We start from the raw sequence: 14381 nt of genomic DNA, 5'->3' as shown, positions 1-14381 counted from the left end.
TTATTTTAAAAGGCCACCCCACTTTTTTTTTTTTTTTTTTTGGTCTCCCACACATTGCTTTCTAAAAAGCAGAGAGTGAGCCCTTTTTAAATCAGACATTTGTTCAAAACCAAGTGCCTCTGGTTTTTACAAACACAGAATGTTCATTTGAAATGTCTTAGGACCTGTGTCAATTTCATGTGTTTTAGCTTCAAGGTTTAATTGGAGAGGGGGCATTTACAGAAGTTTATACCATTTACAAACAGACTGGAGAGGAAGGCGTTATTTTCTCCAGCTCCTTAGAACTCAGGGTCACCCACTGAAGCGAAGGAGATGAACACAAAGGAACGTCCATTTTATCTTCACAACAATCCTGTGAGGTGGGCTAGGCCATGACTGGCCTAAGGTCATTCAATGAACTTCACGTCTGAGTGGGGATTTGAACTCGTATCTGTCAAGGACTGGCTGGATGCAGAGGAGTGGTGGGAGGGAGCCCCCAAGGGAAGAAGGCTCAGAGGCCAGGGAATGGTGGTGGGATGATGCTGAGTGGTCAGAGGGAGAAGAGGGAGCTGACTGGGAGGAGGAGGTGTCAGAAGCTGAAGGGTCAACAGGGTTTAGTGAACAGGAAGAGCTTGGGGCAGAGAGCAGTTCAGAATCAGAGGCAGAAGAGGAGGCTGGAGAGAAGGGAGCCAAGAGGCAAAGATGAGACAGGCTGCTGAAGAAGCCAGGGGGTCTCTCCCTCCTGCTGTAACCAGCTCCCCTCCCCTGGTCTACTAGAACACAGAGGAAAATGAAAAGAGCAGAGAAGAGATTGTGCACAGACACAGTCTATAACTGCTTGGAAAAAACCTGAAGAGGAGACTTAGGCAGCTGTGCAAAGGTAGAGACTTTCAGTCTTCGCAACTGCCACATTGGGGTAAGACCTAATGGGAAGAGTTACAGGGATCATGAGGCCTGTGATGTTTTGGTTTATTGGAATAAAAAGTTAACTTCACTGAAACTCGTGGTTTTTCTTAATTGCTGACCTTCACCCAACTCCCTCTCCTGAAAACATCTTCCAGGTTTTAGTCCCACACTCTAACCGACAGGGAGTCGTTGTTGTCTCCTCTGGATGTTGTTGGACTCCAACTCTTATCAGTCAACAACTAGTGTGATCATGGATGGTCAAGGATGATGAGAGTTGTAGTCCCTGGCCCTCCCGTGCCCCCCAAACCACCATGGTTCTGGCATCCAGCTGTCCACTATTAGAAACAGAATACTAGAGGGACTCCAATGTGACCCATCATGGGAGTTCTCACACTGACGGGTTTTCTCCCACATCACCGACAGATTAATAGTGTTATTGGTGGATTTATATCGGACTGCTTTGCTAGTTGCTCTGTAACCCATCCCCAATGCTATTGCACTACAGCTGTGTGGAAGCTGACATCCCTTGCTACAGCACAACAAAAGCGGGACTCCAAAAAATCCAGAATATATGCAGTGGCATAGCGTGGGTTGTCAGAACCCGGGGCAAGGCAAGTAATTTGCACCCCTAACCTGTGGATTTGTGCCCCCTAACCTGTGGATTTGCGCCCCCTAACCCTAACCCCAGATGTTGTGCCCGGTGCGGCCGGCCCCCCCTGCACCCCCCACGCTACGCCACTGAATATATGTGGTATGAAAAGTCAGCAAGAAGTTACAGGACATGCACCAACTGGAAACCAAGCAGTATGAGCACCTTGAAACTTTTGCAAGTGTAAACCACCCCAATATCCATGCATCATAGATACGATGTATGGAGGATGCTCTTCAGCCAACAGAAGTGAGGTCCCTCAGAGAGAAAAGGACTGTCAGATCTCAGGAGATGGAAGGCTTTGGCTTCCTGCCAACCCAATATGGATGAAACTTCTTGAAGAAGAGCTCTATTTAGTTTTTTTAAAAAAACCATGGTGGAAGCCATTGAAAAGGCACACTTGATTTGCCACAGAGTAATTGATTCATTGTAGATGGAAGGGCTGTGACCTTGCTAAAGCGGTTGACATGGCAATGTCCTTCCAGACTTCTACCTAGTCTTGTGACACCAGGGTTTGACCAACAGCCCCCTGGGCTGCGACGGACAACACAGAGGTCCTTTTGTTCCCTGCTGGGTGGGGAGCCCACATTGATGTTGGTGGGCGGGAGAAGAGAACCTCATGTGGGAGATGCAAAGTCAGATAATTGACCACAAGGGAAATTGTACCCATTTCTGGGCCTAGTCTTAGCTTGGCCCTTTGCTCCTCTGTGCTAACTTCTCCCAGCCAGCAGCTGAATCACAAGAAAAAGTCTAGAAGAGACCTACATGCAACTTCAACAAGCTGGCGATGACCAAAAGCCCTGGAGACCTTTTGATGCCTTTTCCATTTAGCTTGTAGCGATGGATGGCAGAGAAGGCTGCCAAAGGCTAGAGGCTTCAACGACGCCAACCCCTCAGAAGATCCCCAATTCAATGCTCCCTTCCATTTCTCCCCTTTCTTACTTCGTGGCGGCAGATGAAATAACAAGAAAAGCTGTTGCAGGCTCAGCTAGGCCTTAGGAAACAGTAGGAATAGTCAGAAGTCCCGAGAAACAATGTTTCCCAGATGTTATGCTTTCAGTGGTGTGTGTTTGCCTGAGCTTGAGTCTGGACTAAGAATTCTGAGCCCCTGTGTTCTGATTCAATACATGATATCCAGTCACAGAACACTGCAGGATTTGGGCCACTGACATTGGCTCTTAAACTCTCAATTATGATTCGCAGCTTGGGAGTTTAGACAGCCAATCACACTGAGAGTAAGAGCAGCCCAGACCTTCAGAAATGTATATAAGCAGTTGCTTTGCCCCTGTTGTCTAGTTCTGTTAGTTCAATAAAAGTTTTTGCTGTTATCACTGTGTCTTGCTTCGTGGGAACCCACCTACACTTCATCCCTGATGACCACTACATGGCTATATGGCCTAACATAGGCCACAGCAGAGGTCATTCTCATTGTTTCTACCAAGTAAGAATCAGTGAAGAAATAGAATGGAACAGTTGTAGTGGCAGGGAAAGTTGATTCTGGGATTGTGGTCAGGTTAATTGTAACCTGAGCCAAAACATCAGAGGAATGTGGGCTCCATTTGTAATCAGCCAGGAAATTCCAAACCAAGAGTGTTCATATTATTAATTCCCCACTTCCAAATCCCAGTTGCTTCCCTGGTGTCCCAAAGTGGTCAACGAAGTGGTGGGAACCTCACTGGCAGAGCAAGATGAGGATAGGTTCCCTTGTTGTTTAAACCCAGCATCTGGGAAGCAAAGGTGAATATGAAGTTTGCCATTGATTCTTATATCCATGTGTTATGTACTGAGTTGAATAGGATCCAAAATGCAGCAGTCTGATTGGTCCTAGAACAATAGGATTCAGAATGCAGCAGTCTGATTGGTCCACAGGAGCCACCCAATCCAGCTCCAGGTGGAAGTAAATCCGCAACCTGATTGGCCTACAGGAGAATCCCGGAATTAGCCTATCATCTGGGGCCCATTGTGTAAATAATGTATATAAAGCAGACATTCTGGGGGAACTTCCATTTCCTCCTCACCACTATGAGCTGAATAAAGAGCATGAAATCTCGACTCTGAGTATATTTCACCATGAATTTTCCTAATCCTTTTCAAAAGCCACCTCTTGGGCACTCTTGGTGGATTCCAAACTTAAGGAGAACTCTGTTGATATCCCAGGTCCTCATGGGACATGGGATGAGTGGACCATTGTCACTCAGGCTATCTAGGGCTCACCTTACCTGGGAAAAGGCAACAGGGAACCAGTGTATCTCGTTGACACGCTTCCTTCAGTTGGAAACTCATAACATTCTCCATCAGCTGAAGCTTTTGAACAGTCATCAAGGGACATCCCTCATATTCAGTGGGAACAGGATTCAGAATCCTTCACCTGTTGAAGTTTTTGAATGGTCGTCAAGGGAAGGCCCTTGTATGTGATGAGGCTGGAATCTTACCCAAACTTATAATGGCTGGCTGGGATCTCTTGAAATTCCATGTCACTGAGGCAGCGGCATAGCTAGGTGTGTAGCGGTGCATAGCTAGGCTCGGGTGCCTGGTGCAGGGGCGTGTCCTGCAGCCAGGGGGCGGGGCAATCCATCCATGGGGGCGGGGCGAGCCTCTCTGATGCTTGGAGCCTTTCCACCGCCTTCCCCTCAGCTGTAGGGCGGCTGAGGGAGAGGCACCAGCCAGACGCAAGTCCCACGCTGCTGTTTCAGGCAGCGCTGAACCTGCAGGCACCTAAGCCACCACATCACTCCTAAAAAGTTTCACGAGCCCAATTTTAAAAAAACAAAACAAAACTTCATTTTGTCACACACCCCCACCTCAGCGACGGCACCCGGGGCAGACCGCACCCCCTCCCGCACCCCATTCATCCTCCAATGTGCACTCTAAAAAAGATACAGTCCAGTGCTCCCTATCTGGGTGGGAAACACTTGATTGATTTTAAGTCTAATCTTCCTTGCTCCAGATTTCTAAAGTGAGCCCTCAATTGTTCCTACAGTCTGATTGTCTTGGAAACCATAAAACAGCATTAAGTTATTGTCAATTATGGTAAATTTGTTGTCAGCTCCTAAACAGTTTGTTAGGTGAAACAAATTGCCCCTGAGGATGGAGCTGAGCTTGCAGACTCACAAAAGAGAAAGAAAGAAAGAAAGAAAGAAAGAAAGAAAGAGGAAGGAAGGAAGGAAGGAAGGAGATTTGAGCTACCTAACTTGTTGTAATTCACTAGAGACCCATCTTAGAGCCAAAACCACATTTGTTTCATCCATGACAGAACTTCTACAGTATAAACACAAAAATCTAAGTAAAGACCCAGTAATATTGAGGGGTATGCATTCACAAGCAAACAAGCAGTTAGGAGAAATGTCCTTATCCCTGCACTCACCCTGTGAAACAATGTCCTTTTCCAAAAAATTCCAAGCCAAATTAGACAATCCACGTGAGCCTTGACTGATTATTTATTTATTTATTTATAAAAAAATCCCATTAAACCATGGCTTTCATCAAGAAGGAAATACGCTGAGTTAATTGATGCAAAACAAAAAACAATGCTGATGGTTGTTCTGTGTAAAGAAATTTAGGCCAGGAGATACGCTGTCTGACGAACAATTTGCATCCGATTGGCCAGTCTACCATCCACCACATGACAACTTGTGGAGATATTTATTTGGGCCCCGCATGAAGGTTTCCTGCTTTTAACGGCAGCTCAGCTACCAACCCTCTGTTAACAATGGAGCGTGTGGCGAAAGATAGCAAGCCGAACACCGCAGGCAAGATGACCTTCCTTTCTCGCACCGAAACATTTGCAGCCGCCCATAGGCTGAACAGGTAACAGCGGGGAAGAGGGAGGATGGAGGGTTGAGAGGAAAAAAACATGTTTCGAAGTCATTGGTGACTAAGGAGCCCGCGATTTCCCCATCCCTGGAAGGAAGCATAGATGTGCAACCTCTCGGAAGGCTGGCTATCCAATGGATTCTAATGAGTATTTCCTGTACCTACAATTCTCCGGACATAAGGAACCAGTTGCCCAAGATAGCATCTCTGATACTCATATCGTTCAAAGGGCAAATAGAGCCAAAGGGCAAATGTTGACCAGGTTTGGTCTGAAGGGTAAGAACGATGGGTGTTATTGCAGCAGTTTCCTTCCCAAGTTCAGGAAAGAGACTCATCTGTAACCTTTATCTCAGCTATGCAATATGAAGCGTTGGGTTTCTTAATGCATTCTAGCTCTCCCCACTTTCCCCTGTATGACCTGCCCCACCCTGCAACAAAGGTGAGAAAGGATGTCTAAGGAGGTTCAGAAGCTATCATAACAGACCCTGTGTATCTGACGAAGTGTGCATGCACACGAAAGCTCATACCAAGAACTAACTTAGTTGGTCTTTAAGGTGCTACTGGAAAGAAAAAAAATTTTTTTGTTTAGAGCCTCCAAGTGTCCCTCTTTTCCAGGGACAGTCCCGGACTTACAGAATCCATCCCGGTTTCTGATTTGATCCCGGAATGTCCCGCTCTTCCTTAGGACGTTCCTATTTTCATTGGAGAAATGTTGGAGGGTATAGAGTTGTGTGACCCCCAAGCCAAGGAGATAAGTAACTGTTTTGTTTTGTTTTGTTTTGTTTTTATTGTATTTATATTCAGTGTTAGCTGCCCTGAGCCCGGTCTTGGCCGGGGAGGGCGGGATATAAAATTATATTATTATTATTATTATTATTATTATTATTATTATTATTATTATTATACAACCTTTAGAAGACATCTGACAGCAGCCTTGTATAGGGAAGTTTTTTAATGTTTAATGCTTTATTTTCATTTATTATGTTTTTATATATGTTGGAAGCTGCCAATCAGATGGGTGTGGTATAAAGAATATAATAATAATAATAATAATAATAATAATAATAATAATAATAATAGGACATCCATATTTTCTTCGGAGAAAGCTTGGAGTATATGTCATAGGTTTCTGTCTCCAGTGGCCATTCATTCTTTCCACTGTTTACTCTGTTCACGAAGCTGACAAAAATTTGTGCAACAGTCGACTAGTCTTCAGGGCCCAACAGGACTCTGACAATTTGTCACTTAAGCAAGACAGGAAGAAAGTAGATGGGATGGCGAAGAAGCTGGAGAGTAGGGCCTAGATGTCTGTAAAAAGGGAAAAAAGAGGATTTCATCAATGATGGCACTAGAAGGAAAATGGACACTTTTGTCCAAGTCAGCTTTAAGCCAGGCAGAGGACCTTCTCGATAGTGGTGCCCACCCTGTGGAACACCCTCCCATCAGATGCAAGGAAATAAACAACTATCTGACTTTTAGAAGACATCTGAAGGCAGCCCTGCTTAGGGAAGTTTTTAATGTTTGATGTTGTATTGTGCTTTTAATTCTGTTGGAAGCTGCCCAGTGTGGCTGGGGAAACCCAGCCAGATGGGTGGGGCATAAATAATAAGTAATAAATTATTATTATTATTATTGTTACAGTATTATTATTATCATTATCTGACTTGGAGGTGTTGGGGACTGAACCTGGGATTTTCTGCATGCAGAACGGATGCCCTAACCCCTCGGCTACAGAGTGTCAGTATATACTGACAAACAGGGTTCTGGGAAAGGTTGCCAAGTGGCAAAGCTTCTCATGGCCCAGAAAAAAAAGCATTTCTCCCACCTACTAATATTCACAGTTAAAGGCACAGGAACTGGGGTTGGTATATGAAAGATAGCAACTCGAGTTGTGGGGAAGAATGAATAAGAAATTATTTGTACTTGGGGGAAAGGCAACGTGATTGTTGTAGCTAATGCTGCTTAGATTGCAGGCAGAGTCTCCCACCCGAGTTGAGAGGACGTATTCCAGAGGGGGACATTTGAGTATCTCTTGCAAAACACACATGCATATAACAAGAGTATTGCGGCACCTGGAAGACAGATTAAAAGATTTATTGTAGAAAGTGCTTTTGTGAATAAAAGCTTGTATAAATGAAGCGTTGCATTACACACACACACACACAGCAAAAGGCAGTAAAAGGCAAATGGTACGAGGTGTGCTGTTTCTCTCCAGAGTTGGTGACGAGGTAGATCAGGATTTACTGGTAGACTTGCCAGAGATAAACAAGGGCATGGACTCCCGGTTGTTTCACAACAGCCATTTGGTTGGCCATTGTGAGAACAAGATGCTAGACTAGATTGGCCACTGCTCTGATCCAGCTGGCTGTTTTCTTGGACTGCCTCAATTAATATAGACATTTAAAACAGCCTTGATGGAATATCCTTATTGTCAAGGTCAAGTGGCTATGGATTTTCGTTGCTCTTTTTGTTTTAAAGTTATCGTGTTTCTTCTGTTAAAATTGCTGGCATTCCTGCAAGAGAAGGGTTCTTTTTTTCCCTTCTAAATTATGCAGCTGTAATGAAGAACGCTTGGGGTATAACGGCCTTGTACTCAATTCTGGAACTGAAAGCAAATTCCTGGGCTGAGCATGTGCTCAGAGGCCCTGTCCTTTTGTTCTGAGAGCGTTTTGCATCCAGTTTGTGGGTCTCGGAGTTTGAAGAGAAAGTCAAAAGAGATGCTGGAAGCTTGCTCCTCCCTGATCTATGCAAAGGGCAGCCACATGCAATATAGGTCCAGCAACCATCCGCAACAGCAATAATTTGGCATTATGATTTACGTTAACTGGGCTGGATAGGGCTCAGCAGAGTCAGGAATCATCACCGAATGTAGAGATACGGTGATTATAGAAGTACTGGACTCTATAATCCAGGCTCTTATAAAGTCTCTCTCGGTCTAGCCAATGACATTGCAGCATTGTTGTGAAGATAAAAGTGGGAGGAAAGATAACCGTGAATGCCACCCTTGAGCTCCTCGGAGGAAAAAGTGAGGTTTAAATGTAATAATAAAACAAAGAAGACTTACAAATAGCTGCAAAGAAGTCGTGTTGGGTATGGCTCAGGTTTTTTTAAAAAATAAGGGCTGTTTCAGAAGTATACAGCCTTTGAGGGTCCATTTTGAGTTATCCTTGCTAGTCACTGACAATAGACACAGTCTCCGTGTACAAAAGACTTCCTTCTCTGTTCCCATCCGCAGTTGGATTGCCTCTCTTGCTGTTTTCATCTTATTCCTGTTGGCTGCTTCTTTTTCTCAACCCTCACCCTCTGTCTTACAGCAAATGTCTGAATGAGGAGGCGAATAGGAAGCTGTTTGGGAAATGCAATCAGAGCCACGGGCATAACTACAAAGGTAAAGAGTGGTGAGCCTTTCTAGCACTGATGATGATGATAATGATACATACTACCTCCATGTAAAGACTGGAGCAAATTCTTCTACAGGCAAACAGGGGAAGGGGAGCAGTGATAAAGCTTTGAACGGCATTCCTCTTTCCGGTGGGAAGAGACCCTGTTCAGTGTTTTTCCTGCTGGAATCCGAATGGAGATTTTTCTCACCAGGGGCTTAGAATCCAGCAGTGTGTACAGTGATACCTCGGGTTAAGTACTTAATTCTTTCTGGAGGTCTGTACTTAACCTGAAACTGTACTTAACCTGAAGCACCACTTTAGCTAATGGGGCCTCCTGCTGCTGCCACGCCGCTGGAGCCCAGTTTCTGTTCTTATCCTGAAGCAAAGTTCTTAACCTGAAGCACAATTTCTGGGTTAGCAGAGTCTGTAACCTGAAGCGTCTGTAACCTGAAGCGTATGTAACCCGAGGTACCACTGTACTCAGCTTCAGCTGGCAAAATTGAGTGGTCAAATTCCCCAGGACTTTGCCCCTTTGGGGTTGCACACTTGAATGCTCTTCTGTTGGGGAACAGGGGAGACCTTGCATGCGGAAATGTAGCAGCACATCAGGCTAGTTCTCTCTGACGTGCTCATTTTCAATGTTTTCTGGAGGTGGGGCAGCGCTAAAGCATGCAAGTGGGAGAGCGTTACCACTTCCCCCACCCTCATACCTGTATTTTCCCTCATTGCAGAGATTATGTGTTTCAGCAAGAGACGTGTTTTACCCAACTCTTTGCTACCACCTTGTGGTACTGAATTGGGTCTGCAATTAACGCTAACAACTTCCCTCTCTCACAATTTCTTCTTTCTCCTTTGCAGTGACAGTGACCATATGTGGAAAGGTAGGGCATTTTCCTTTTGTTGCTCTTTATTTTGAAAACAGGTTTTGTGCTTTTACCAAGAGTCTGAGATTCTCAGCAGCACTTGAGATATGCTGCTGCCATGTTTCAATTCACCACTGACTCCTGTGGGATCGGATCCCTTGACTAGAGGCCGCCTTGCAGGATCAGAACCAGTTCCATCCAGCTCAGCCGTCTGTTTCCAACCATTTGACCACCCCAGTGCCTTATAGGTCACATATAAGCAGAGCACAATGACCATGTCTTTCCCCTGTTGTTTGTCCCTAGTACCTGATATTTAGAGACAGACTGCATCTGCAAATGGACGTTCCATTTTAAGCCAATAGCCACTGATAAATCTCTTCTTCATGCATTTATCCAATCATAACCTCTTGTGATAGTTCCTAGCATTGGTTCCCCCCCATTGTTGTTAATAGTATTATCATAGTAGTAGTATTCAAGAGCAGTTCTAAGTCCTGTCCTCTGAACACTCCAAGGGTTAAAAAATAAAATTATTATTATTGATGTCATTTTTAGAAACAAAAAATTAATGTTCTTGTATGCACAGCACCAGAAATTCTGAATATTGATATACAAATACCTGGTATAAAATCATCACCATTCTTACTATTGCTATTATTTAACTTGTCTTACAGATTGACACCATCAGTGGAATGTTCATGAATATTTACAAGCTTCAGGAATATATGAAGGTAATTCCAGAGTTATGAACCTCAGAGGCAAAGTTTAGAACACGGGTCGGCAAACTACGGACCGCGGGCCAGATCAGGCCCAATTGCCCTCAGGATCTGGCCTGCGGGCATGCCATGGATCAACAATTCTGTTTGTTAATTTTTTCTCTTAATTTTTTTCCAGTGCCGCCATTTTGTTTTCGGCGCCATTTCCCCCCATCTCCCTCTTACACACCGTGGCTCCTCCTGGCTTCTCCTCGCCCTACGTAGTGGAGGAAAGGGGCTGGGCTGAGCGCCATTTGGGGCAGCGCCTCTTCAGAGCCAGCCAGCCCTTTCGGGGCTACTCGTCCCACCGCCGCCAGCCTCTGCCGCTCGCAAGGGCAGGCACAGGAGACGCAGTTGGCAGCGCACAATGCAGCGCCTCTCCCAACTGCAGCTCCTGTGCCTGCCCTTGCGAGTGCCAGAGGCTGGCTGCAGTGGCAAGACGACCGACTTTGCAGCAGCACAGGTAGGCAGGGGGCGGGGAGGATTTGGGGGAGAGAGGGGGAGAGAGAGAAGCCCCCTCCACCGCGTGCACAATGCCTGGGGGACGGTGAACCAGTCCCCTCCAAAAAAAGTTTGCTGACCCCTGGTTTAGAACTTCACAATCCCTGTTCCCAACCAGATCTTTGCTCTTATTTTCAGGAAGCCATTATGGATCCGCTCGACCACAAGAACCTTGACCAGGATGTTGATTTTTTTGCCAGCGTTGCGAGGTGGGTAGCTGTTCAGTTTGTGTGCAGTCTCCACTGCCCACATTTGTAAAGAGTGCAGGAGACTTGCATCCATATACAATGTCAGTTGTGGGTCATAGTCCTGGTTTTGGGGAAACAGCCTCATTGGACCCACAGGCTAGAGGTGCCTCCTCCCCAAGCTGCTTTGTAGAGACCTATCAGGGATGGCCAAGAGGGCAAAACAAACAGCCATAGACAGAACAACTTAATGCTGTTACTCTAGAAACAAGTTGCTCAGACTAAAGGACCAGGCCAGAGGTTTCCATTTTATAGGACCATTGGGAACCCGATTGGCTCCTTTATGTCACATGGCTGGAAAGCCACCTGCTGGTCAGCTGCATAAGTGACCCTCAAGGACAGCAAAAAGCAGGCTGGTTGCTCCCTCTTCCAGAAAGCTGGCACAGAGGTGCATAGACCATGCCTGGCTTGTGTAAGTTTGTCACAGCCTGAGGTCTGAGAGAAGATCCACACCATACATATATATATAACCCACAACTGTCCTGGATAAACCAGGAAAGCCATTTTGGGCACCATGCTCTTGCACGGTTTCAGGACGTGATCTCACACGGCTCCCCAAAATTCCCAATTTTGTCCACCATGCTTGGAAAAAGCCTTCTTATGCAGGTCGTGTGAGCGCGGCCTGGAAGATGGTGGCCCCATTTTTCCCCACGTCCCCAAAAGAATCATGGGAGCTGTAGTTTTCCCATGCACAGAGAGAGCTACAATTCCCAGTACATTTCACAAACAACAGTTCCCAGGATTCTCTGGGGGAAGAAGCCATGTGCTTTAAATGTGTGTTTAAATATTTGGAGTGGGTCTGCCCTGAGACATCCTGTGCTTTATCCAGACTAAGGTTACATCAGAGTACAATATACACAGATTTGATTTGAAGTCATGGGCGAGAGAAGCAACAGGGGTAAAGAAGGGCAGGTTTGAAGGCAGCGCTACCTTTGTGCAGAAAAACCTATATAGTGAAGTCTCTTCCTTTTCCATATCAACCTCTTCTCTTCCTCCAGCACAACAGAGAACTTAGCCGTGTACATATGGAACAACCTTGAAAAAATCCTACCAGATGGATGCCTGCACAAAGTCAAGGTCTATGAATCTGACAGAAATTTTATTGTATACAAGGGGGACTAAAAATCCACAAGGAACAAGGGGGGGTGGCTAGGAGAGTTATTCTCCCATATATTGTATTAACACTCATTGTTGATTTAATGTGACAAACCCCTTCTCAGAATATTTGCAAACTATTCTGTGTCTACAGTGAAGAGATGCCTCCAGGGCCTTTTACTGCAGAATTGCAGCTTTGTTTAATCTGTTGGTTAAAAAGATCTGCAAAAGCCACGTTGTGACATGTGTGTAATCTCATTCTTCATCACAGCATTATCCAGCAAGGGGATAGTCCATTACATTAAGAAAGTTCACATGCATAAAGGCTGGCTGCTGAATATAAGACTGGCTCCGTTGCAAAGCTCTGGGTGCGAAGAGATGCAAGAATCCTGGGTTGGAGCCAATGCTGGTCCTACTCAGAGTCAACCCATTGAAGCTAATGGGCATGGCTGAGGACTCATCTAGACTTCTGCTTGTCCTGGCACTTCCCCCGACAGCAACCCAATCTTTACCGCTAAAGTGGAGCAAACGTCAACCAGGGTTTCTGCAGATTGACATTTGCTCTGATTCAGTGCTAAAGAGCAGGTTTTCCCAGGGAAAGTGGTTGGGCAAATGGGAAACTGCTCAGACCAAGAAAGCATGGGACAAGCAGAAGTATGGATGAACGAGTTTCACTAAATCCAACAGGCCTGCTTTGAAAAGGACTAGCATTGGATATAATCTTCTGCCTCTGCAAGTGGACCACATGCAAAAGGCCGTCAGGTGGGGCTTCTTTGATGACCAAGTGATGGAGCCCATACAACTTTATATCCCAACAGCGATTGTGTTATCCTTAGAAAGCCAGCTCATAATCCGACTGCTAATCATCCTCCGTTAAGATGCATCACACTGTATAAGGTTAAATGGGCAATTTCATAATGCCAGGATTGTTACAATACATTCAGCCCAAGCTGCTGAGCTGAGGTTTTATTGAAAGAACCAATCATTTCTAGGGCTATGAAGCTTATGAACAGTGGGTTATGGGGGGGCAGGGAGATCAGGGAAACAGTTCAGTTTGCTTAATGCCCAAAAGGCATTTCCAACCCAGAATTTCTGCATGTGAATACATGAAAAGCATTCCCGAGAATCTAGGGAACTGTCGTTCACCCTTCACAGCACTGCAGTTCCCAGAATCTGTAACGAACTACATTTCTCAGGATTCTTGGGGAGGTGCTTTAAATGCATGGTGTATACGCAGCCAGTGTCTTACCACGCACAGTGCCATTAGCAACGTGACTGGAAAAGAGAGAAGAAACAGGTGTATGTGCAAACTGACCCATATTTGAGTGGCAGCTCCAAAAGGAGTTCAGTATCCATCCTCAGAGGTCTGAACACACCCTGCTGACACTTCTGAAAACCGACTGTGGGATCAACGCTGGAGGTGTGGAACCTGGAAGATACACTTGAGAAAACACGCCCGGCCCTTCCATCCTGATGCATGTCAGATTTGGCACTCCCGGTCCAAAAGTACACCTCCAAAATCAGACAAGCAGAACCACAGCCGCTGCTGCGCCGCATCGACTTATTCCAGGTTCTAGGTGGTACACATAACATCAGAGTAAACACAGTCCCCAGCAGGCGTCTGATTGCACAAATTGGTCTTCGCTGCATTTCCGTCAGCGCAGAGTGCACTGCAGGGTCTGCTCCCCACCGTTAGGTACACACAGAATTAAATTGCTAATGGAGACGAATTTACAACAATCACTTGTTAAGTCCATAAAACAGAGAGTCCACATACTCTCGATTACTAATCACTGGTCATAATAACAGCATGGCCAAATTCTGGATTGTTGTTGTTTTTAATTACCAACACAGCTACCTTTTAAAAACTAAAACCAGTAACTAATGATGACTTTTCCCTATCACAGCCACCCTGCCAAGATCCTTGTTCCCCCACTACCATCACACATTTTACAGATGGAAGACTGGTGCTCAGTGAGAATGCCTAACCCAAAGCCACTCCATAAATCCAGGGCAGAGGCTGGAATTGGACCCAAACACAACTCTTAACATGCAGCCAGGGCCAAACAGATTTGGGGAGTGGGGTGGGGCAGGACAGCAGGCAGGCCATTTGCCCTGGGTCTCCAGCTCAAAGAGAGTTGGGGAACCTTTTTCAGACCAAGGGTCTCATTCCCTTCTGGGGGGCACATGGCAGT

General features: G+C 45.6%; 1 protein-coding gene across 1 annotated transcript; it reads left to right on the top strand.

Annotated features, from left to right (window-relative positions):
* The first annotated feature begins 5192 nt into the window (after window positions 1–5192).
* LOC310750690 (6-pyruvoyl tetrahydrobiopterin synthase-like) lies at window positions 5193–12420 on the top strand. Its single transcript, XM_083589202.1, has 6 exons — window positions 5193–5341; window positions 8662–8735; window positions 9589–9611; window positions 10265–10321; window positions 10985–11055; window positions 12090–12420. The coding sequence occupies exons 1-6, from the start codon at window positions 5244–5246 to the stop codon at window positions 12211–12213; spliced, it is 447 nt and encodes a 148-aa protein (XP_083445328.1). The 5' UTR covers window positions 5193–5243; the 3' UTR covers window positions 12214–12420.
* The last annotated feature ends 1961 nt before the right edge of the window (window positions 12421–14381 follow it).

This window comes from Podarcis filfolensis (assembly GCF_964270895.1).
Source record: "Podarcis filfolensis genome assembly, chromosome: 15".
NCBI classification, from domain to species: Eukaryota; Metazoa; Chordata; class Lepidosauria; order Squamata; family Lacertidae; genus Podarcis; species Podarcis filfolensis.
The sequence above is the reverse complement of the archived record's forward strand: the minus strand, read 5'-3'. Positions and strand labels throughout refer to the sequence as shown.